The sequence below is a fragment of the Microtus pennsylvanicus genome, chromosome 1, assembly GCF_037038515.1.
Source record: "Microtus pennsylvanicus isolate mMicPen1 chromosome 1, mMicPen1.hap1, whole genome shotgun sequence".
NCBI classification, from domain to species: Eukaryota; Metazoa; Chordata; class Mammalia; order Rodentia; family Cricetidae; genus Microtus; species Microtus pennsylvanicus.
Window position 1 is genome coordinate 147,400,706 of NC_134579.1, and position 23,223 is coordinate 147,423,928.

The 23,223-nt window shown below is 46.6% G+C and overlaps 1 protein-coding gene across 1 annotated transcript; it reads right to left on the reverse strand.

The window, feature by feature from the left end:
* Positions 1–23,223, reverse strand: LOC142842065 (kinase suppressor of Ras 1-like). Its single transcript, XM_075959036.1, has 2 exons — positions 22,774–23,223; positions 1–123 (listed from the first exon to the last, which is right to left on the reverse strand). The coding sequence occupies exons 1-2, from the start codon at positions 23,002–23,004 to the stop codon at positions 13–15; spliced, it is 342 nt and encodes a 113-aa protein (XP_075815151.1). The 5' UTR covers positions 23,005–23,223; the 3' UTR covers positions 1–12.

Consider the following 23,223-nt stretch of genomic DNA (forward strand, 5'->3'; position numbering starts at 1 on the left):
CAGCCACGGACCTCATATATTCCAGACATTCCCTTCAGTGTCCATGCACAAGGACTTCTGGGAAGCTTTTGTCTTATGGAGATCTGAAATACGGGCAAGCCTTCCTTTCTGCTCTGCTCGAAGCTGCAATTCAGAGAAGGAAATGGGTCAATAACATATCACACATGTACTTGTATTTATGATGGGTAACCTTCTAGGCACAGAGCTTAGAGTAAGTGAGTTCTTGGTCCTGCTGCTTTTTCGTTTGGCAGGGATCATGTCCCATCGCAGGTGGGAAGCAGTTTATAAGGTGGAGATCCCTGTGCTAGGGCCAACAGAGTGCTTCTCATACTCATGGATTTGCGTGGCCTGTTGGCTTCCCTTTTCTGCCTGCATCCCAATGTGTTCTCTTTGCTTCCCTGAATTCTTGGTTCACAGTGACAGAAGCTTGAATAGCAGCTTGTCAGCCCTGTTTTCTGAGAGTTGTGCTGGACTGTTCTCCCTTCCAGACTAAAATGTGTGGTTGACTGGATGATCATCTCGGGGCTTTTGACAAGCTGGTGATGAAAGGTGGGAGATTTGGTCCTATGGCAGAAGAATTTCTGTAATCACATCAATATAGTCTAAGAAAATCACTTTTCTCACAATAATTTTAGTTCCCAAGGAATTATGGCTGAGTTGTGAGACTTTTCTGAAAGAACTGGTGTGGTTATTCTAAACTCAACTGTACATTGACATGATGTTTATTTCTGCGACCTCCTTTTTTCCATATTTCTCTTTAACACGCACTCCTTGTGGGTTTGAGTGTGAGTGCACGCATGTGTTTTTTCATGTGTGTGAGCGCACACATGTGTGTGTAGTAGTGTAAGGATGTGGGTGTTGGGGTGCATCAAACATGTGCAGTTTCCAGTTCAGACCACTGTGTTGCTATCAGTCTGTACCAGAATCCTGGGGTTCTTACTTCCCCAGATGCTTTTGTTTAACCTGCCTAGCTGACCAGCAAGTTCTTGGGATCCTTTCTCTGTGCTTAGATATGTATGACTGTCTCTAACCCTCAACAAAGAACACAATTTTCTCTTAAACAGGAGCTGAAGAGATTGGAAGAAAGCTCTCAGTTCCTGCAGAAGCAGAGGGAAATGGTCATGCAGGAAAAGCACTTGGTCCAAAAGCTGCAGCATCACTTTCAGGTCTCTCAGATGAGGTAGGAGCCAGACTGGGAGAGGAGGTAGAGCCAAGGGGGGCCCATGGACTTGGGGACAATATCAATTCTGTCCATCTCTGAGGCTACAAGCTAGAGCAGGGAACAGAAGACCTCAGAGAACTGAGCTGGTCCAGTAACAAGAAATTCCGTCCAGCATATATTGTGTTTGATATTCAGTGTGTCTGTAGAATTCATTCTCTATACCTTCCTTGTGAAAACAGAGTTCTCCCAAAGCTTTCCCTGAACTCACAGAGAGCTGCCTGTTATGGCCTTCCAAGATATTGGGTTTATAGGTGTGCATCAAGGGGCATGGTAAAATTCGCGTTTTTATTTAGAAAAATCCAATGAAGATTAGAGATTTCCATCTTTAACACTGCTCTGTGTAACATTTGCCAACTTCCTGTGAAAAGTGCTCTCTGGATAGAATTGGTTAAGGACTTCCCAGGATGAACCCAGGCAGATGACTCGGCTGTAGGGAAGATCCTAACCTTCTCGGGTGTGTTCTGTAACCGACTCCCAAAGCCAGGATGCAGATTCCCAGCTCTAGTCCCTAGGAAAGCACCAGTTTTTATTTGGTCCCTGAGGACCGACAGGGACAACGTTCTCAGGCACACATCTCAGGAAATGCTGCTCTAGCACGACAGGCTCTATCTGCATGTTGTTCATGTTCAAGGTTCCTTCTGGGCATGAGGACTGAGCTAGCCACACGCCCTTGTGCAGGGACCTGAGCTGCAGGCAGTTTAAGGCTATCTATAAAATGATGAATAGCTCATGTACAACTCATGCATTTCTCACGTGCTGTTGACTATAGTGTCAATATGCTGTTGCTGTTTACAAAATGATATCCCTGAATTATAGGAGAACACCCTTTTCTGTCTAGTAGAATGCACACTAACAGTGTTTATTTGAAATTATGACTTCAGTTTAATACTGAGCAAAGTTTTCGGCCCATCTACTCTGGGATCTTATTCCTTGTGAGTAACAACAAAGATATCAGTCACAAGAATAAATTCACTGTCCAGCAGAGCTGAGGTGAACTGAGGAAGCATCTTCAGCTAATGTGGCAGGTCTGTTTTTTTAAACTGCTTTTCTCTTCCAGGTCTGAAACTCCGCAGACTCATCTGGAACAGGCCACTGCCCAGGACGAGAGCCACCAGCAGAAGGATCTCCAAGAAGAACTAGGTGCTGAGTCCCATCCCCAGCAATACTGAATTCTAAGAACATATATTCTTCTTCAGTTCTGGTTACCCTTGAGTCATAGGTTCTGTTTGCCTAGCCAGTGACCCAGCATGGCTGCTTCTGGGCCTAGATTATTATTTTTTTTCTTTTTTTGATCATACCACTTCAGAGACCTGAGGAAGCCAAAGTAAGCCACAAACACCTTCTACACATGTTCGTCACATTAGGATCAAGGCCTACAGACTAAAAGACACCCCTTGTAGCTGGGAACTCAGCGGTGAAGGAAATTCCAGCTGATCTCCAGGTGATCACACCTAATCTGATTCATGTGTCCGCTGACTCAGTTCTCGAGAAGAGAAGAACGCATCAAAAATATACTTGAGATACAGAAATCCTGAGACAAAGATTACTCAGAAGCCTACATTTACCAGCAAGTGGACTCCACCTTGGGATAACATGACATATAAGCTCCTATGTGGAATGGATCCAGGAATCTTGAAAAAGCCATTAAAATTGTGACTATCTTCCTAGCGTTTCTCCAAGGCAAGCACTTGCCTGTAGTAGGTGTAGTAGGTTCTATCAATATTTAGTGATAAATGCTAATTATTATTAGCTTTATTTTGTTTGAGTTTTGTTTTAAATGCTTGTTTATGGTTCATTTGGTTTTGGTTTTGCTATTTTGATGTTATTTATTCTTGTTATTAGTTCCATAATTTTCAAAGTTTATCCATTGTTTATATTCACTATTGTTTCAAATATATTGTTTGTTAATAAAAAATTAATTTCCAACTTTTCACACTTAATTTCAGTTTCTTTCATCAAGTGTGGTGTCACACTGCTTTAAGCCCCAAATTTCCAGGTACAGATGGAAGCCATGGGTCAATGCCCAGTGGATGTCAACTCCTTGCTTTTATGCAGTTGGGCCACAGCTGCCTTAGTACAGCTCCTGATCTCAGCACTGTTGGTGACAGAGATCACGTGGGATCCTGTGTGCATGGTGCCTGTTCTTTTGAGGGCCCCCGTAGCTTCACCCTTCAGTGTTGTATGCCAGGAAAAACAAAGGAAACAGTAACAGATAATAAGATCCTGAATGGAGACTTGTCTGGCATCTGCCCCCTATGTCCTGGGACAGATGTCCCTGGAGAGCTAGGGTTCGGGCTTCTCTGTTCTCTTCCCTTTAGATTGCTTGGGAAACATTCACCATGCAGTGGAAAATGGCAGGCTGGAATATGTCCCCATGGTTCCCCAGTGACTCCCTGGTGACACCAAGCAGAGGTTAGATGTGATGCAACCTCTGAGCTCACTTCAGGGTATCTGTGACAGAAACAACATTGAGGTCCTATGGAAAGCCTTGACCAGTCTGGCTTCCATTTCATGCTCTTAAGCCAACCCTACAGAGGACACTTGTCCTGCTAGTCTGTGGTCTCTGAGGAGCAGAAGTGTCTGTGTCTTAAACACACCCTCTGGCGTGGGAGGTGTCTGTGTCTCAGAGCAATGAAGCCTGAAATCACTAGAGAAAATCACCCCATTTATCATGTGTCAGATGCCTGAGGGTACCTGATGAGGATGTCTCTGTCTTTGGGTAGAGAGGGGAACATCTTTGGTTTGGTTTGGGTTTCAGACGGGTACTCATGTTATTCCACATTGACCTTTAAGTTACTATTTCTGGGGTTCTCTACCTGGGTTCACACATAAGCCCCTTAAAGTTATATCTATTTACACTACAATTTATTACAGTATCAAAATTTCAGTTACGATGTAACAATAAAATATTTCAGGATGGGGCAGCACAGCTGAGGAAGTATATCAATGGTCACATCCCTGGGAAGGCTGAAAACCACTGAACTGCATGGTTAAGGCTCCCACCTCTACCTCCTGAGTGCTGGGACTTTACCTGGTACATGCAGTGGGGGGATCTAACCCAGCGATTGTGCGTAATAGAAAAGTGTCCTACCACCTGAGCAATGATCCTCACCACTTCACAGCCATTTCTGGAGGCAGGCCAGTGTCTTCAGGCAGGGGGATAGTCTAGGAGGCACCCCTTTGACACCTGGGCCTCCAGACTTTCACAGTTAATGACAACAACAGAAACACTGCAGAGCTCAGGCACTACCAAGACTGATCTGGATGCTGAAGAAGGCCCTTGTGGTGGCAGAAATTTCAAGAGTAGAGCTGGAGCTGTGGTCATGGCTGTGGAAGATCTGTATGTCTTTATTTGGGAGCTGGTTGTCAGCCCAAAGAAAATTCCAGCAACCATCCCCTCTGGATCTGATCCAATAGCAGAATAAGACGCCAGGGCGAGGGAGCAAGGACTGATCTCTCAGCTCAGACAGCTCAGTCTGCAGTGCATTTGTTGTGCAAACATGAAGACCTGAGTTTGATATGCAGCACCCATGAAATGGAAGGCCATGGCCAGGACTGCCTCAGCCATTAAGAGCATGGACTCTTTTTGCAGAAGATTGAATTCAATTCCCAACACCCAGGTGTGGTGACTTTGAACCGCCTGTATGTCTACCTTTACCAACCAAAGCTCCATTTCTAGGATTTGTGTGCACACATGCACACACACACACACACACACACACACACACACACACACACACACACTAAGAATCAGCCCGAGAACAGGGACCATCAAATAAGGGGGCAGAAAGAAAGAGTCTCATGAAGAGGACCATGTGATGGAGGACACAGGCTTATTAGACAGGATGAGCTGAAGCTATGACTTGGCATTGATTGTCTTAATTTTCATTACTCTTCTTGAAGCCAGTCTTAACACCCTCCCCTGCTCGTTCTTCTCTCTCTCTCTGTCTCTCTCTCTGTCTCTCTCTCTCTCTTTCTCTGTCTCTCTCTCTCTTTCTCCCTCCCTCTCTTCCCCACTCTCTCTCCTTTCCTTCCTCCCTCTCTCTCTCTTAAATTTTTTTTTTGAGAATAAAACTGTGAACTTACGAAACAACCTGAAAGAAGAAGGATGACTGGATGGCAGGGAAATTTAATGTGGTCAGGGAGAGGAGGGATAGTCAGGCAATGCTCTTCAATGACATTTGACCTCGAACTTTCTGGAGAAGCAATAAACTTGACTAGTATGTAAGTTGAGCTGGGCACAGAGGCCCATTTTGCACATAAAATATGAATACAACAAAATAAAAACCCCATGATTTCAAAAGCCTGGAGAAGATGTCCTGATGGAGTCACCAGTGGTTCCCACAGTGGGGCTGTATGGCTAGGAGACAGTAGGTGGGTACGCAGAAAAGCAACAGCAAGAGTCGATTTCCATGGAGATAGGCTATATTCTTGTCAATGATGAAGAGCCACAGAAGCTATAAAATGTGGTCAAAATGCAGAAAAATCTCATCTTCCACACGCTTCACCTAGAAAACGTTTCCTATATCCCCTGCCCACCAACCTATATTCCATCATAGAGCAGACTGAATGATACAGGTATGGATTATTTAGGGTTTGTTCCCAGCATGCTCTGGACACACTCCATGTGGGGGGAGACCCTGTATCTGACACCACCAAAACACACTCGGTCAATATTTTGCAATAACTCAAAGGCCAAAGGGTGAGATTTTTTCTGTTTTGACCACATTTTATGCACACTGACTGTTCATCAATGTGGGGACCTTGGCTTGACATATATTTGGAAATGAGAGCCCTTCCAGCTGGGTCAAGGATGAAGATTGTTGTCATGGCAATATAGGGCTGCTGCGCACCCTACGTCAGTCTTGGGAACCACGTAAGATGACAGAAAATCCATCCATGTTCCTGGATCACTGGAGAAGAGTTGCTGGGTGATCTTCCAGCTGAGATTCCCAGTGATGTTGAAGGTATGCCTGTGATGTGAGCAAGAATCTTTTTAACAAACCCAATACCTTTGGTCCAATTTCTACCCAGCCCTTACAGTGTAGATAGTAATCGCTGTCTGCTACAGGCATCATTGATACTTCCTCTGTGTCTGCCACTCATCTTTAAACTCTCCACAGCTGTCTTTTGTTCCACAGACATTCAGAATTTGTACTCTTAAATCTGTCCGTCTGAGGCTTTGTTATACAATAAGAAAGAACTCCTCCAACCCAAGATTACAAAGCAACATACTCTAATATTTCTCTCTCATTCTTCCCTTTTGCTTCTAAGTGGATCATTAATTGTCACAATATTTCAACTTCCTATTCTTGCTGGTGGTGTAAAAGGCTCGTTTCTGTTGTGTTTACTATGCACTCTCTAATCTGTTTTCTGAGACAGCTTTACTTTCCTCTGGGTCACATTTAGGGGGGTGTCTCTGGAATTTTGTAGTTTGTGCTAATAATATAACTATCCTTATATTATGTTTTTAATCCTCAGATTTTGACTGTTTTTTCTATTTATTCTTTCAGATTAGTTATAGAATAAACTATGTTTTCACCAAACATAGAAGTTTTGTTTACTAATTTACACTAATGAGCTAATTTGAGAAATATTGCCTTTACGACACTGAGCCTTCCTTAGAGAAACATAGTGTATTTCTCTCATTTATTCTTCTTTTGCTTACATAAAAAAGACTTGACTTTTCTTTACATTTGCTATCTTAGTTAGCTTCAGGTTGTTGAATAAAATACCCAAGGCTGAATAATTTATAAGAAGCGGTTTGGTTTGGCCGCAAATTTCGGAGGGTAAAAGCCTAAGTCTGGGTGACCTCCATCTGCTTGGCTCCCCTACAGAATCAGCCTCATCAGTATCAGGAGTCCTTGAGATGGAGATCACATGGTGATGAGGAATCAGGAGAGTCAATGGAGAGAGCTGGACCAACAATAGATCAGCCTGCTCTCCAGTTGAGCAATGCAGTCCCTGTAACCTGCCCTGAGGCATCACTTAGAACACCATTAAGCTGAATTTTGGTTGTGAGGCACAACAGTACTGGCCTTGACATCTCCCATCAGTCATTATTTCCAGGTGTGTTAAAGATCTTGCTTTGGTCTGAATTCCCCCTCTTGGCTGCCATGGTAGTGTGCATCTAGAATATACTCAGAAGGCCTCTGTGGTAAAGGTTTGGACTCCAGCCCATGGTGCTTTGGGGAACAGAGGGGACCTATAAGAAATGGAGACTGGAGGGAGGATTTCACATAGGCTTGCCACCTTTGAGTGAGACACTGAGAGCCCAGTCTGTCTTCTCTCATATCTAGACAGGTGAAGGGCTTGTCATGTGCTGCCACCACAAGGGGCTATCTCACCACAGGCCCAAAACAGTGAACACAACCAATCAGAACTAAAGCCTTTAAAATGGAAACTAAAGTAAATCCCTTCTCTTTGTCCTTGACTATCTCTGGAACTTGTTAGAGTAAAAAACACTTACACCCTTACCCAAGCAGTGGTGATTAACATATCCGAGGGGTCTGCATATTTCCTTGTGCCCAGAGCTTCATAATAAAAATAGTTAAAAAAAAAACCATAGCCAGCTTGGGCGCTGGGTCCTAACCCAAAGCGGAGTGTAAAGGGGAGCTCGGGGGCTTCTTTGTCCCCATAGCCCACCTGCAGCAAGCAGGGTAGGCCCTTTGTCTGCAAGCAAACCAAGCAGCACGGAGTTGTGATCAGGGCACCTAGTGAAACATCATTGTGGTGAGTGAGTGCTGCAGCACCCGGGAACAGCCCGCCTACACTTCCTGATCAACCTACAGGGCTACACTGCCCGGTACCTCCTCTCTCTTCCTATCCCATCCAGCTTACATCCAGATCCCCCCACCCCCTGTCTCCCTCACCCCCTCCCTTCCTTGGTGGCAGAGCGCCTCTCTGCTCTGCCTGCTTGGGCGCTGGGTCCTAACCCAAAGCGGAGGGCAAAGGGGAGCTCGGGGGCTTCTTTGTCCCCATAGCCCACCTGCAGCAAGCAGGGTGGGCCCTTTGTCTGCAAGCGAACCAAGCAGCAAGGAGTTTCCATCAGGACACCTAGTGAAACATCATTGTGGTGAGTGAGTGCTGCTGCACCCGGGAACAGCCCGCCTACACTTCCTGATCAACCTATGGGACAATATGGTACCTCCTCTCTCTTCCTATCCCATCCAGCTTACATCCAGATCCCCCTACCCCCTGTCTCCCTCCATCCCTCCCTTCTTGAGGCAGAGTGCCTCCCAGCTCAGCCTCCCTGGGCTCTGGGACTGAACCCGAAGTGAGTGCAAAGGGGAAGGTGGTAGCTCCTTTGTCTCCATAACCTGCCTGCAGCAAGCAGGGTGGGCCCTTTGTTTGCAAGCTAACCAAGCAGTAAGGAGATCTGAACTGGACTCCAGGAGAAACATCACGGGGGAGTGACATCACTGGGAAGGTACATCAGTTGGCAAGAAGACCTGATCCTGTAAAAGAAGATCCATAGGAGAATATTGGGAGGAAGAGATGGGGAGACGCCAATGCAAGAATTCACCCAACAATCTGAAAAACAACACGAAACCACCAGAAGCCAGCGACCTCACAACAGGAGGACATGAGCACCTTAATCAAGAAGAAGGAGAAAAAACTGACTTCATGACAGGGATTGACACCCTTAAACAGCATACAAAAAACGCCCTTATTGAAATGGATGAGAAGTATAACAGAAAGTTCGAGGAATTGAGTAAATCAGTGAATGATACCCTAGGAAAGCAAGGAAAAACAATCAAGCAGATAATGGGCACAGTTCATGATTTGAAAAATGAAATGGAGGCAAAAAAGAAAACACAAACAGAGGGCCGGCTGGACATGGAAAATCTAGGTAAACGAATAGAGACTACAGAAACAAGCATAACCAGCAGAATACAAGAGATAGAAGAAAGAATCTCAGAGTCTGAGGATAACATAGAGAAAATAAACGCACTGATCAAAGAAAACAGCAAGTCCAACAAACTCTCACCACAAAACATTCAGGAAATATGGGACACAATAAAAGACCAAACCTAAGAATAATTGGAGTAGAAGAAGGAGAAGAAGTGCAGCTCAACGGTCCAGAAAATATACTTAACAAAATTATAGAAGAAAACTTTCCCAACCTGAAGAAGGATGTACCTATGAAGGTTCAAGAGGCATACAGAATCCCAAATAGGCTGGATCAAAAAAAAAACATCCCCTCGCCATATAATAATCAAAACACAAAATATACAGAATAAAGAAAGAATATTAAGAGCCGCAAAGGAAAAAGGCCAACTTAATTATAAAGGTAAACCTATCAGACTTACACCTGAATTCTCTATGGAAACCATGAAAGCCAGAAGGTCCTGGATAGATGTACTGCAAAAGCTAAGAGACCATGGATGCAAGCCCAGACTACTATACCCAGCCAAGCTTTCGTTCACCATAAATGGAGAAAACAAAATTTTCCAGGATAAAAACAAATGTAAGCAATACGTAGCCACAAATCCAGCTTTACAGAAAATAATAGAAGGAAAATCACTATCCAAGGAGTCCAACAAAGACCTCAATAACTCAGACATCTAGAGACCCTTCACCAGCGCAACTCAAAGAAGGGAAACACACAAACCCTACTACTAAAAAAGTGACCGGAGTTAACAACCACTGGTCATTAATATCACTTAATGTCAATGGGCTCAACTCACCTATAAAAAGGCACAGGCTAAGAGATTGGATACGAAACCGGATCCAACATTCTGCTGTCTACAAGAAACACACCTCAACCACAAATACAGGCACCTACTCAAAGTAAAGGGCTGGAAAAAGGCTTATCAAGCAAATGGACCTAAGAAACAAGCAGGTGTGGCCATATTAATTTCTAACAAAGTTGACTTCAAACTTAAATCAATCAGAAGAGATGGAGAGGGACATTTTATACTCATAACAGGAACAATTCATCAGGAAGAAGTCTCAATCCTGAATATCTATGCCCCAATATAGAAGCACCCACATACGTAAAAGAAACATTGCTAAAATTCAAGGCAGCCATCAAACCGCACACACTAATAGTAGGAGACTTCAACACTCCTCTCTCACCAATGGACAGGTCAATCAGACAGAAACCTAACAGAGAAATTAGAGAATTAATGGAGGTAATGAAGCAAATGGACTTAACAGACATCTATAGATTATTCCACCCAAAGAGGAAAGAATATACCTTCTTCTCTGCAGCTCATGGAACCTTCTCGAAAATTGACCACATACTCGGTAACAAAGCTAACTTACACAGCTACAAAAAAATATTACTAACCACCTGTGTCTTATCAGACCACCATGGATTAAAGTTAGAATTCAACAACAATGCTACCCCCAGAAAGCCTACAAACTCATGGAAATTGAACAGTCAACTACTGAACCATACCTGGATTAAGGAAGAAATAAAGAAAGAAATTAAAGTCTTCCTTGAATTCAATGAAAATAAAGAAACAACATACTCAAACTTAATGGACACTATGAAATCAGTCCTAAGAGGAAAGTTCATAGCACTAAGTGCCCACTTAAAGAAAACAGAGATAGCACATATTGGAGACTTAACAGCCCACCTGAAAGTTCTAGAAAAAAAGAAGCAGACTCACCTAGGAGGAGTAGAAGACTGGAAATAATCAAACTGAGGGCTGAAATCAACAAAATAGAAACACAGAAAACAATCCAAAGAATCAATGAATCAAGAAGCTGGTTCCTGGAGAAAATCAACAAGATTGACAAACCCCTATCAAAACTAGTCAAACGGCAGAGAGAAAATTTGCAAATTAATAAGATCAGAAATGAAAAGGGGGACAAAACCACAAACACAGAGGAAATTCAGAGAGTCATTAGATTTTACTACAAAAGCCTGTATGCCACTAAACTGGAAAATGTAAAAGAAATGGACACTTTTTTAGATAAATACCTTTTACCAAAATTAAACCAGGACCAGGTGAACAATCTAAACAGACCTGTCAGTCGCAAAGAATTAGAAGCTGTTATCAAAAACCTCCCTACCAAAAAAAGCCCAGGGCCAGATGGTTTCAATGCTGAATTCTACCAGAACTTCCAAGAAGACCTAATACCTATACTCCTCAATGTATTCCACAATATAGAAACAGAAGGGTCATTACCAAATTCCTTTTATGAAGCTACAGTTACTCTGATACCAAAACCACACAAAGACACAACCAAAAAAGAGAATTACAGGCCGATCTCACTCATGAATATCGACGCAAAAATCCTCAACAAAATACTGGCAAACCGATTCCAAGAACACATTAGAAAAATTATCCATTATGATCAAGTAGGCTTCATTCCCGAGATGCAGGGCTGGTTCAACATACGAAAATCTATCAATGTAATCCAGCATATAAATAAACTAAAAGAAAAAAAACCATATGATCATTTCATTAGATGCTGAAAAAGCATTCGACAAAATTCAACATCCATTTATGTTAAAAGTCTTGGAGAGATTAGGGATACAAGGGTCATACCTAAATATAATAAAAGCTATATACAGCAAGCCGACAGCTAACATCAAATTAAACGGAGAGAAACTCAAAGCCATCCCGCTTAACTCAGGAACACGACAAGGCTGTCCACTTTCGCCATACCTCTTCAATATAGTAATGGAAGTTCTAGCAATAGCAATAAGACAACATAATGGGATCAAGGGGATTCGAATTGGAAAGGAAGAAGTTAAACTTTCGTTATTCGCAGATGATATGATAGTGTACATAGGCGACCCCCAAAACTCCACCAAAGAACTTTTACAGCTGATAAACAGCTTTAGTAATGTGGCAGGATACAAGATCAACTCCAAAAAATCAGTCGCCCTCTTATACACAAAGGATATGGAAGAAGAGAGGGAAATCAGAGAAGCTTCTCCATTCACGATAGACACAAACAGCATAAAATATCTTGGGGTAAATCTAACCAAGGAAGTGAAAGATCTATTTGATAAGAACTTTAAGGCATTGAAGAAAGAAATTGAAGAGGATAGCAAAAAATGGATGGACATCCCTTGCTCTTGTATTGGGAGGATCAACATAGTAAAGATGGCAATTCTACCAAAGGCAATTTATAGATTCAATGCAATCCCCATCAAGATCCCATCAAAATTCTTCACAGATCTTGAGAGGACAATAATCAACTTTATATGGAAAAACAAAAAACCCAGGATAGCCAAAACAATCCTATACAATAAAGGATCTTCTGGAGGCATTACCATCCCTGACTTCAAACTCTATTACAGAGCTACATTAATGAAAACAGGGTAGTACTGGCATAAAAACAGAGAAGTCGACCAATGGAATCGTATAGAAGACCCGGATTTTATCCCACAAACCTATGAACACCTCATTTTCGATAAAGGAGCTAAAAGTATACAATGGAAGAAAGAAAGCATCTTCACAAATGATGCTGGCACAACTGGATGTCAACCTGTAGAAGAATGAAAATAGACCCATATCTATCACCGTGCACAAAACTCAAATCCAAATGGATTAAAGACCTCAATATCAGCCCGAAAACACTGAACCTGATAGAAGAGAAAGTGGGAAATACCCTACAACAGATGGCCACAGGTGATCGCTTCTTAGGTATATCCCCAGAAGCACAGACATTAAGGGCAACACTGAAAAAATTGGACCTACTAAAACTCAGCTGTGTTTGGTAGGGAAAAAAGAACCCTGGAGGAGTCCACGGGAAGCCTTGCAGGACTTCTCAGGACCTTTAAAACAAATCCCTAGCCTCTGAAGTTGTGGGCGGAGGGGGAACACACTAACATAATACATTCTCCACGGAAAGTCCTCTTCTAAAGGAGCACTACGACGTGGGAAAGGCTAAAGCATCCCAGGCTAAGGACCCCAGGCTTAGTGGGACACTAGTCTAAGACCCTGTCCAGATGACTTTTTTAAAATGGCCTGTAACTGGGGTTGGAGAATGGGTCAGCGGTTAAGAGCGCTGCAGGCCTCTGGTTTAGTTCCCAGCACCCACATATAAGCTCAACCACCTGCAACTCCAGTTCCAGAGAATCTTATGCTGTCTTCTGGCTTCTGCAGACACCAGGCATTCACATAGCACACAGGCATACATGTAAGCAAAACATTCATACACTGTGGTGGTTTGAGTAAGAATGCACCCCCAGAAGTTTATATTATTTGACTGCTTAGTCACTACAAAGGAAGATCCCTATTTGAGAAGGATTAGGAGGTGTGGCCTGTTGGGGGAAGTCTGTCATTAGGGGTGGGTTTTGAGGTTTCAAAAATCCACACACCACACACACACACACACACCCTGCCCCTCTCTCTGCCTGCCTGTGGACCAGAATGTAGCTCTTGGCTACTTTCCCAGCACCATGCCTGCCACGCCTCCCCCATGGCGATAATGGACTAACCCCCTAAAACTGTAAGCAAGCCTCCAATTAGATGATTTCTCTTCTAAGAGCTGCCTCGGTCATAGAGTCTCTTCACAGCAATAGAACAGTGACTAAGTTCACATAAAGTAATAATCCTTAAAAAATCAAAATGATCTAACTTTTTTCTTTTTAACAAAATTCTGTGTGTACTGGGCATGGTGGTATAGGCCTGAAATTCCAGCACAGAGGGCACCAAGGTACCAGGAGAATGGCGGCAACTTAGAGAACCGCCTCGTCTAGTTCCAGGCAATGAGGGCTAAACAGGAGACTTTTAGATAGAGAGTGTCTTTTTTGAAATGGGAGAAAAATAAAACTCAAATTAATCAGCAACATTGATTTCAAAGCCTTCAGATATGGTAGGAGACCTCGCCACCCCATTGGCAGCTAGCCGCGCATCTGCAGAAAGCAAAATCCTCCTGATCAATATCCTGCCAATATAAGCCCAGAGTTGGTGCTGTGGGGAAATTTATTTCTTCTAATCAGAGCTGACTGATTCCTGTACTGCATATTTTTATCCCCCATTTTTTCCCCTTAAAATTGTGAATTCAAGTGTTAGCTCATTCTTGTTATTATTCCCAGGGCAGAAAAATGAAGGGCGGGGGGAGGGGGTACAGTACAAAAGTAAAATGCCTTTGGCGTGGCAATCTGACCGGTTAAAGCGCTCTGCTGCCCACCAACACCGGAACAGAGAAAATGCAGACATGTTCAAATGCAAAGGTTTGACGGGTGGCGGTGGCGGTACTTCAGATTGAGGCTTCTTTTCAATGTGTAAGAATCCGTGACAGTTTTCTCATCTCAGCAGCTGGCCCCAGAGTAAACCTCTGCATTTCCACCTGGATTTTAAAATAGAAGAAGCCAAAGAGGAAGTCGGAGACAGCTATCCATGGAGCACCAATGGCAGGCTTGTATAGGCCACGCATTGATAGGGAGGGCTTTGCTTTCCACAGATGTGAGGCAAGCTGCCTATGGGGCTGTGGAGTCCTCTACCACATCTGGAAACAACAAGAAAAAACACAAAACAAAACTGTATCTCTCTCTTTCCTTCCTTTTTTAAGCTCCAGGGCAGTTTTATGAGAATGTGAAAGGAGAAACAAGGCAGGCAGGCTATAAATCATGGGAGCAGCTGGGAGGAGGGAGATGGAGAAGATGAAGAGAGAAAACTAGGTTTTCAAGAGAATGGTCAGGTTCAGCAATGGAGGTTGGTGAGCTTGGAGGAACCGGAGGGGGTGCTTCAGGGAGCAAGTGAGAAGCCCAGAGTGTGCAGGAAGCAAGCAGGCTTTTGGCCAGTATTCAGAAAAAGATAAAGAAAAGGAAAAGTTATGCTTCTCTGAGTAACTGAAATGCGAGCAGACCACGTGACAGAGGCCTCACCAAACAGCCCGTGGCTGGCCTTGAACTTGAGAGGCTCCCCGTTGTCCCAACACCTCAGTGAAAGCTGACACTGAAAACAAGAGTGTCAACAGGCCTGTGTCACCCTAATTATCTTGACAGCAGAACCAGCGATGGAGAGGGGAAAAACACAACATCTGTAGGAAGGTTTCAAAGCCCAGGCTCCACGGGAGGGAAGGTTTGCAGGACAGCTGTCAGTGACCAAGCCTTGAAAGCACAGAGTCAGGGCCAAAAATTCCAGCCAACCCTCAGAGTCCCTCAGCCTGGATGGAGCAGAGAGGGCCCAGCCATGCTTCAGCCAAGTTCAAGGCACTGTCTTGTACGACACAATGGAGAGACTCTCAGCTTAGGGCTCCTCTGTTAATCACTGCTAACTCTCCCTAACAGGAACTCTGCTTAGCAAAGGTGCTTGCCGCCAGGTCTGACCTGAGGTCCAATTCCTACAAGCTGTCTAACCTTCACTTGGGCACTGTGGCGCACACACCCACATCCACATACATAAAGAAATGTAATTTTAAAATCAAGGTGTTAAATTTTTTAAATGGGCAGGCACCAGACAGCCAGAGATATGGCTCAGTGGTTACAAGAACTGGCAGCTCTTCCAGACGACCTGAGTTTGACCCCCAGCATCTAGATGGTGGCTCACACATCTGTTAACTCCAGTTTGAGGGGATCTGACACTTTCTTCTGGTTACAGAAAGCACAAGGCATATATATGGTATACATATATACATGCAGGCAAAACACTAAATAATTTTTAGTTTAAATGGACATATGCTAAATATAGTCATACATTTTAATTCAGCACAATCTTGCTTGCATGAAGATATATCAGCATGCCAAAAACAAAAAAAAAGTAAAAGTAAGCATTGAAAGTTGGGACATGCTGGCAGTGATGGTATAAACCTTTGGCCCCAGCACTCGGAGGCAGAGGCAGGCGGATCTCTGTGAGTTCAAGGCCAGCCTGGTCTACAAGAGCTAGTTCTAGGACAGGCACCAAAGCTACAGAGAAACCCTGTCTTAAAAAAACAAACAAACAAAAAAAAGCTAAAAGAAAAAAGAAAGGAAGGGAAGGAAAAGACAAGACAAGAAAATCGGTATCTGGTTAAAGGAACGTGTGTCATGGGTGCACGACTGGCCACTGATGGCGACAGACAAAGACACTTACAGGGCACACACTGCAAGCTCCTCGAGCACACGTGTGTACCTTTCCATGAAAATGTACAGTAGAAAGCTAGGAGGAGTCGGGGGTGAGGAGGACGGTTCCAGGGCTTGGCTCTGACAGGTGCCATAATAGGTGATTTTTCTATTATCTAGGGTGTTTCCCTTTTGCAGAGGGAACATGTATTAATGTGTATCTTAAGCACTGCAATTAAGAGTAGCAAATTAGAGATATATTCCTTGTCTCAAGAATTGCTCAGAAAGAATAAAGCATACAGAGTGGGCTGGGCATGGTGGTGCACACTTCAGTGCCAGTACTCGGGAGACAGGGGCAGCAGGGACTCTAGGTTCGAGGCCAGCCTGGTTACAGAGCTAGTTCTAGGACAGCCAGAGCAGCATAGAGCAGCCCTGTCTCAGAAAAAAAGAAAAAAACCAACCCTCTGAGTAAGTTGAAGTCAGAGCGGCTTCTCCTTTCTCAGAATGAAACCAGCAGGCTGGGTGCCCTTACCTCCTGCTTTGAGGATGTGCTGAGCTGAACAGGAGGGAAGCTACCCGACATTCAAACGCAAAGGCTGCATAAGGCCGCCACTTATCAACCCACTGAGCTGGAATTGAGCCAGTCCTGGGTTTGCCTTTCATGACTGACCAAAATCCCTTTCCCAAGCCTCCCAACACTGGTGTGTAGAGACGGCTGCAACATGAGTTCTCAAGACCAGGGTGTGGTGGCACATGCCTGGCATTTCGGCCCTGGGGATGCTGAGGCAGAGGGATCACGGCAAGTTCAATGCCAGTCAACACAGACTCAACCATCTCTGGCTCAGGCTCTCTGGCTCTCCTAGCTCCAGTGGCCTCATCTTCAAACTGGGAACGAAATCTCACAGGTCGCAGTAAACAAGTGGTCAGTGGTAGAAAGCACATGCTAAGGAGGGCTTCACATGGAGCACGTTCAAGAATGTTCCTCATTTATGTGGACCCTCTCTGTGCAGAAGTCACTCCCATGAACACTGGATATCCGCAGCTAGGAGGGGTTCCATCCCTACCCCAGGCAGCAACCCTAGCTCCAGGTCCTGGGTGCACCCCAGGCAGCAACCCCAGCCTCCAAGTCCCGGGTGCACTCCAGCCCTCCGCCCCAGCCTCTAGGTCCTCAGTGCACCCCAGCCCTCCACCCCAGCCTCCGGGTCCTGTGTGCACCCCAGCCCTCCACCTCAGCCTCCAGGTCCCGGGTGCACCCCAGCCCTCCACCTCAGCCTCCAGGTCCTGTGTGCACCCCAGCTCTCCGCCCCAGCCTCCAAGTCCCAGGTGCACACCAGCCCTCCACCTCAGCCTCCAGGTCCTGTGTGCACCCCAGCTCTCCGCCCCAGGCTCCAAGTCCCGGGTGCACCCCAGCTCTCCGCCCCAGCCTCCAAGTCCCGGGTGCACCCCAGCCCTCTGCCCCAGCCTCCAGGTCCTGGGTGCACCCCAGGCAGCAACTCCAGCCTCCAAGTCCCGGGTACACCCCAGCCCTCCTTGGCTCACAGCCTTCACAAACAGCAGGTCCTCCTTACGCCTCCTCTGAAGGACATCTGGGAAGTAGATCTGTCCAGAGTAAAAGTTGCCAAGTGAAAGCAAACACCCTCTGAACTAAATGTAAAAATGCCTGCCCTGCAAGGACATTTTTTAAAAAAATAAAATAAAATAACCAAAACGATAGCTTAGGGGGCTGGCAAGATGGCTCAGGGGAGTAAAAAAAAAAGGGCTTTCAGCCAAGCATGATGACCTGAGTTTGATTCCCTGAGCCCACATGGCAGGAGAGAACCGACTCCACAGAGCTGTGCTCTGACCTCCACAAGCATGCTGTACCTAAATAAAGGCAGAAAAATTTGAAGGCTCAGCTCAAGGGCCCAAGATGTGTGTGTTACCTTCCCACACATCTGCAGACGCCGTCAGTGTCACCTTTGTGCATGGTCCCTCTCTGGACCACAGCCAGCAGGCAGGCAGGGAAGCATCTGGTATGGAATGCTGCTTCCCAGGATTGTGAGCCAAACCAGGTGTCAAGAAACAGCCCTGCAGCTAGGAGGCGGTCCGTGTCTATCCCAGGCAGCAACCCCAGCCTCAGGTCCTGGGTGCGGATGCGTGTGATAAGGTCTCCCTCCAGCATCCCCACCCTCCTTGGCTCCTGGCTTTCACACACAGCACGTCCTCCCTAGGCCACTTCTGAGGGACAGTTGAGAAGTGGGTCTGCCCAGGTTCAAAAATCACCAACGAGAAAGTGGACACCAAAAGAGACAGGCCCTCCTCAGCTCCATGTCCTATTGGTGATAACTGGAGTCTCTCAGGTGAAAGGTTAAAACTGAGGCAGCGAAATGACACTTTCCAGACACTGCATGGGTGAGGAAAAGAGAACCAGGTTCTACTCGCATCCTTCTGGGGACGTCTGACTTGGGAGCTGGCAATGTTTCCTACAAAACCAGTAAGTCAGACTGACGGATTCCACAGAACTCCTAACTCAGGGCCCACTCAGAAGAGCTCTCTGCCAGTCATGGTAGGGGAGGCCCTGCTCTCCTCCTGCCTGGTTCCCCTTCAGATGGAACAGACCCCTCACATCCAAAGACCCCACCTACTGGAGTCCAGGTAGCCACCAGGTAGGACTGCCACAAGCACATGGGTAGTGACAGAAAGCTGGGTCAGCGAACACATCCCTCCACTCTTGATCGTTCCACTGGACACTTCCAGGGACCACGAGGAAGCCAGGCCCTAACACAGAAGCCTCTGAACTCAGCCCAGCCCAGGGGTTGAGAGTCAATCCTCTCTGCCTTCCCAGGCACAGCAAAGCCTCCAGGGTACCTCTACTCCGGGGCAACTGCTCAGGGAAGTGCCCAAAAGCAGACTGTACCCATGACTGTTTCTGTTAGCCTCTCCCCATAAGGACTCATGAGGAAAGCCCTTTAGAGACCCGAGCCAAGACGGAGCTTGTTTGTGGGAGGTGCTAGCATGCTGGCAAAAAAGAACAGACTACAGAGTACCAACAAAGTGAACGAGCATGAGCCGGCATGGGCATCTGCATGGCACACCTCTGTCTCCCCAGGCACCGACAGGGCCCACAGGGAACCCACAGACGGGAGCAGCAGGCCCAGCTGTAGAGCGGGCCAGGTGTCCCTCCATGGGCACAGCTGGAGAGTGGTGACATCGTCCCTGGCTGCATACAGGAGTCAGACCTCTAGGGGGCCTTCCAGAGACACCGAGTTCCGGTTGCGTCTTCTGCCCTTTCCCTTTAGACAGGGGAAATGTGTGTGGTGAAGTTGGTGGGCCTCCCGTAAATCCTGAGAGGTTGAGAGGAAGACAGCCAGCGCAGCCCTGGGCAGGTGGGGAGTGAACATTAAACCCTGGCTCCTTTCTCCCCCTTTCAAGTGTAGGATAGGAGATTTAAACACAAGGCCTACGTATACAAGGCAGTGTTCTACCATGGAGCTACACTCCTCACCCCTTTAATCCCCTTTCAACCCCAGCCCAACTGCTCCACAGAGCAAACCTATCAGTGGATAGCTTATCATCGTGACCTAGGATCTTCACAAGCAGCCTGCCCCTGGTCAGGGTCCCACAGGAGACATCCCACGAGCTGCCACTCTCATTAAAAGTTTAGCTAAGGAGGGGCCAAAGTGGGCTGGGCCTCTTAAGATTCTGTCAGAAGTCTGATATAGTTGGATAAGCCAAGCTCTCCAGTCAGACACCTGTGATCCTAGCACTCAGGAGACAGAGACAAGAGAACAGCCATGAGTTCAAGATCAGCCTAATCTCTATGCTGAGTTCAGCCAAGGTTACAGAAGACCTAGCTCAAGGTCGGTCTCTCTCTCTCTCTCTCTCTCTCTCTCTCTCTCTCTCTCTCTCTCTCTCACACACACACACACACACACACACACACACACAAATCAGAAACCTGAGACTGGACAGGTGGCTCAGCAAGAAGTTAAAAGAATTTACTGCTCTTGCAAAGGATCTAAGTTCATTTCTCAGCACCCACATGGTACTAACCTACAACTCCAGTTCCAGGACATCTGATGCCCCCTTCTGGCCTCCTCAGGCTCCTGCACACAAGTACTGCACACAATACATTTTTTTAAAAAAGTCAGAAATTCGTGAGGACTGAGAATGGCCCAGGTTAACTGCCTTTCTGCACACTGCTGGGGTAAGCTGCCCTGACCCAGCCTTCTAGGATGGCCTCCTGCCCTGTGTCACCACCTGCAGGAAATCGGTTCTATGTGCTTCTTCTTCTAAAGGCACCCTGTGTAGGAATGTCACCAGAACCCAACCAGGGAAAGTTTATAGGCAGGCGATACCGACTCCATCAAACACTACAGGTGAAAGCACTCCTTCCCCACTTTACAGATGGAAGTCAGAGTAGACGTTAACAGACGTGCCCAGGGTCATCTAGACAGAAAGAGGATCAGTCACAAAGCTGTGTGGCCTTCTGTTCCTACCTAGCACTCCTGCGGTCAAAATGCTCAACATAATAAAGACATCTCCTACACAATCTGTCCAGTACATCTGGTTTTTAGTGCAGGTCTTAAAACAGGGATATCTACATAGAATAGCATACACAAATGTTTGATTCAGCCCAACAGAGCGTGTGCGTGCATGCATATGCACGAGTGTGCGAGCGCGCACGCAAGGAGATGTGGAAGGTGATGCCCCAGAGATGAAGTGATTCACCCAAACTAGCTGGTAACAGTCCTGGGGAACCAGCCCCAAGGTCAAAATTCCCATTTGAAATGTCTCCCAGTCCTGTCTTTCCAGGGACTAGAAGGACCCTTTCAAATACACTGTAAAGAACAGGACATACTACATACTACAAATGACCCCTGGGCCTTTGAATGCCACCGGGGATGACCTCACAATGCACCCAGTAGGGAGACAGCTGCCTAACCAGCTCAGAGACCTGAACATCTGGAGACTCTGGAATATCCTAATGCCACAGCTTCGTCAAACTGTTCATCGTTAGAAGACAAAGAATTTGCAGAGAATAGAGAGTAAGCCATTCGACATACACCCTGGGATCCAGGAGCACCTCAGAGGGACAGGGGGAGGACTAACGGAGGCCAACAAGAGAGCATTCTGTCCGCCCAACAACACAGCAGCTCGAGACACACACTGCTGGAGGACAACCCCGGAACTAAGACACACAGGCCTCCTATTGTATCAGCTTAAAACCGAACTTTGCAAGGCACACACACTCAGCTGTGTTCAAGAAATCCACATGCTGAAAAGCTGGGTGTAGAGCTTTGTTGGTTGCTTTTTAAGCAAAGCCCTGTTCGGTTCTGCTATAGCAACTATAACAATAATAATAACAACAACAACAACAACAGTAATAATAATAGCCAGCACGTCTTGGAGTCTCCCAATGTCCCTGGCTTTGTGGCTTTTCTGAAAATACAGCTAAGGAAGAGTCACCCTGGCATTTTGTATCAAACAAGGATTCAGGCTCGTGGTGTGAGAGGAGGGAGTACTGGTCTTATAATAAGTACAGCAATGACCGGCTGGCTCTATGACAGCTGGCAGATGCAATTAGTAACAGTGTGTGTGTGTGTGTGTGTGTGTAAAATCACATATCTAATAAAACAGACATCCTTGCCAGGTGAGGAAAAGCCTGTCTTTAGGACAGAGCTATTAACTGACCCTCTGTACTTTCAAAGGTCTTCCAGTCCTTGGAAGCAAGTCAGGAAGGCACTAGTTTTATCTTCAATGTTTAAGGGATGGGGGAGCTCCCCCTTCTGAAATCCCAACCATCTTGCCGGCTGGTTCTTCCAAATCCTTTTAATGCTGCACTTCCCAGCTATAATTTGAGAGAAGACAGCTCACACATCTTATTTTTCATTGCACTCCAGGTCATCTCTGTCAGCAACCCCCCTTAAGTACTGTGTTCTTACCAAAGGCTCCCTTCCTTGGTATAATCCTTCCTAGGCAAAAAGCCCAATAATTGGGGATGGAGTGGGAAAATCAATGGCTAATTTAATTTTAAACAGTTAAGCGGTGTGACAGCGTGAAAGAAAAGCATCCCAACGCCTGAACTGCAAAAATGCTGCTTCAGCAAACACTTTTTGAAAAGCGGCAGACAAGTCCTGGTGGAAAGGGAAGGAAAGGGCAACAGGATAAGGAGAGTGGGTAGTGAGGGAAAGTCAGCGACACCAGTCGACGCTCACACTTCAGGGGACGTCCCCTCATCACCCCAGCCCACGCTACCGGGCTTAAGCACGCCGAGAAAAGTCCAGCGCGTGATTCAGTGGGACAATGATTACTATGGGCACTGGAAATATGGGGTGAGGACGGCGAGGGGTTTGCAGTGTGATACCCGCGAGCATCCGACCCGACACGCGGGTCCTCCAGCCTCAATCCAACCCCTCACTCACGCCTCCTCCCCCAAATCCTTCCAAGGTGAGCGCTCGTCGTAGGTCCTCACGCCACCGCATCAACGAGCCCTGGCAAGGGAGGAAGACTCTAGCCAGCAGACCCAGCTGCAGGATGCAACTCGGGAAGGAAAGCAGCGGGGCGGCTCCCGGGCCACAGCCGGGTCGGGACTACGGGCGCTTCAACCCCTTACCTCCAGGGTCCGGATCTCCTGCTGCGTGAGGTCGTTGGACACGGAACACTTGGTGCGCAGCCCGCGCAGACTGCCGATGGAGATATCGATGAGCTTCTGCAGCTGGCCGCACTGCTGCAGCGCCCGGCTGGCCGCGGCCCCTGCACCCCCGTCTGCGGCCGCCGCGGCGCCCCCGCCGCCGCCCTCCTTCTTCTCACCCATCGCCGCCGCGCGCAAAGCCGCTCTATCCATACCTCGGCATCGGGGCCGCCGGGGGCCGAGGCAAGGAGCCCGGGGGAAACGGGCGCCTCGGCGGAGAAGCCTCAAGCCGGGAAGGCTGCACTAAGAGCGCCCCTCGGCGCGGCCAGAGCCTGAAGTCCCGAGTGCCAGCCGCCCAGCCCGCTCCTCCCGCCTCCCAGACAGGGCGGCAAAGCGAAAGCCTTCGCGACCCGACGGCTGCGGTTGCTGGAG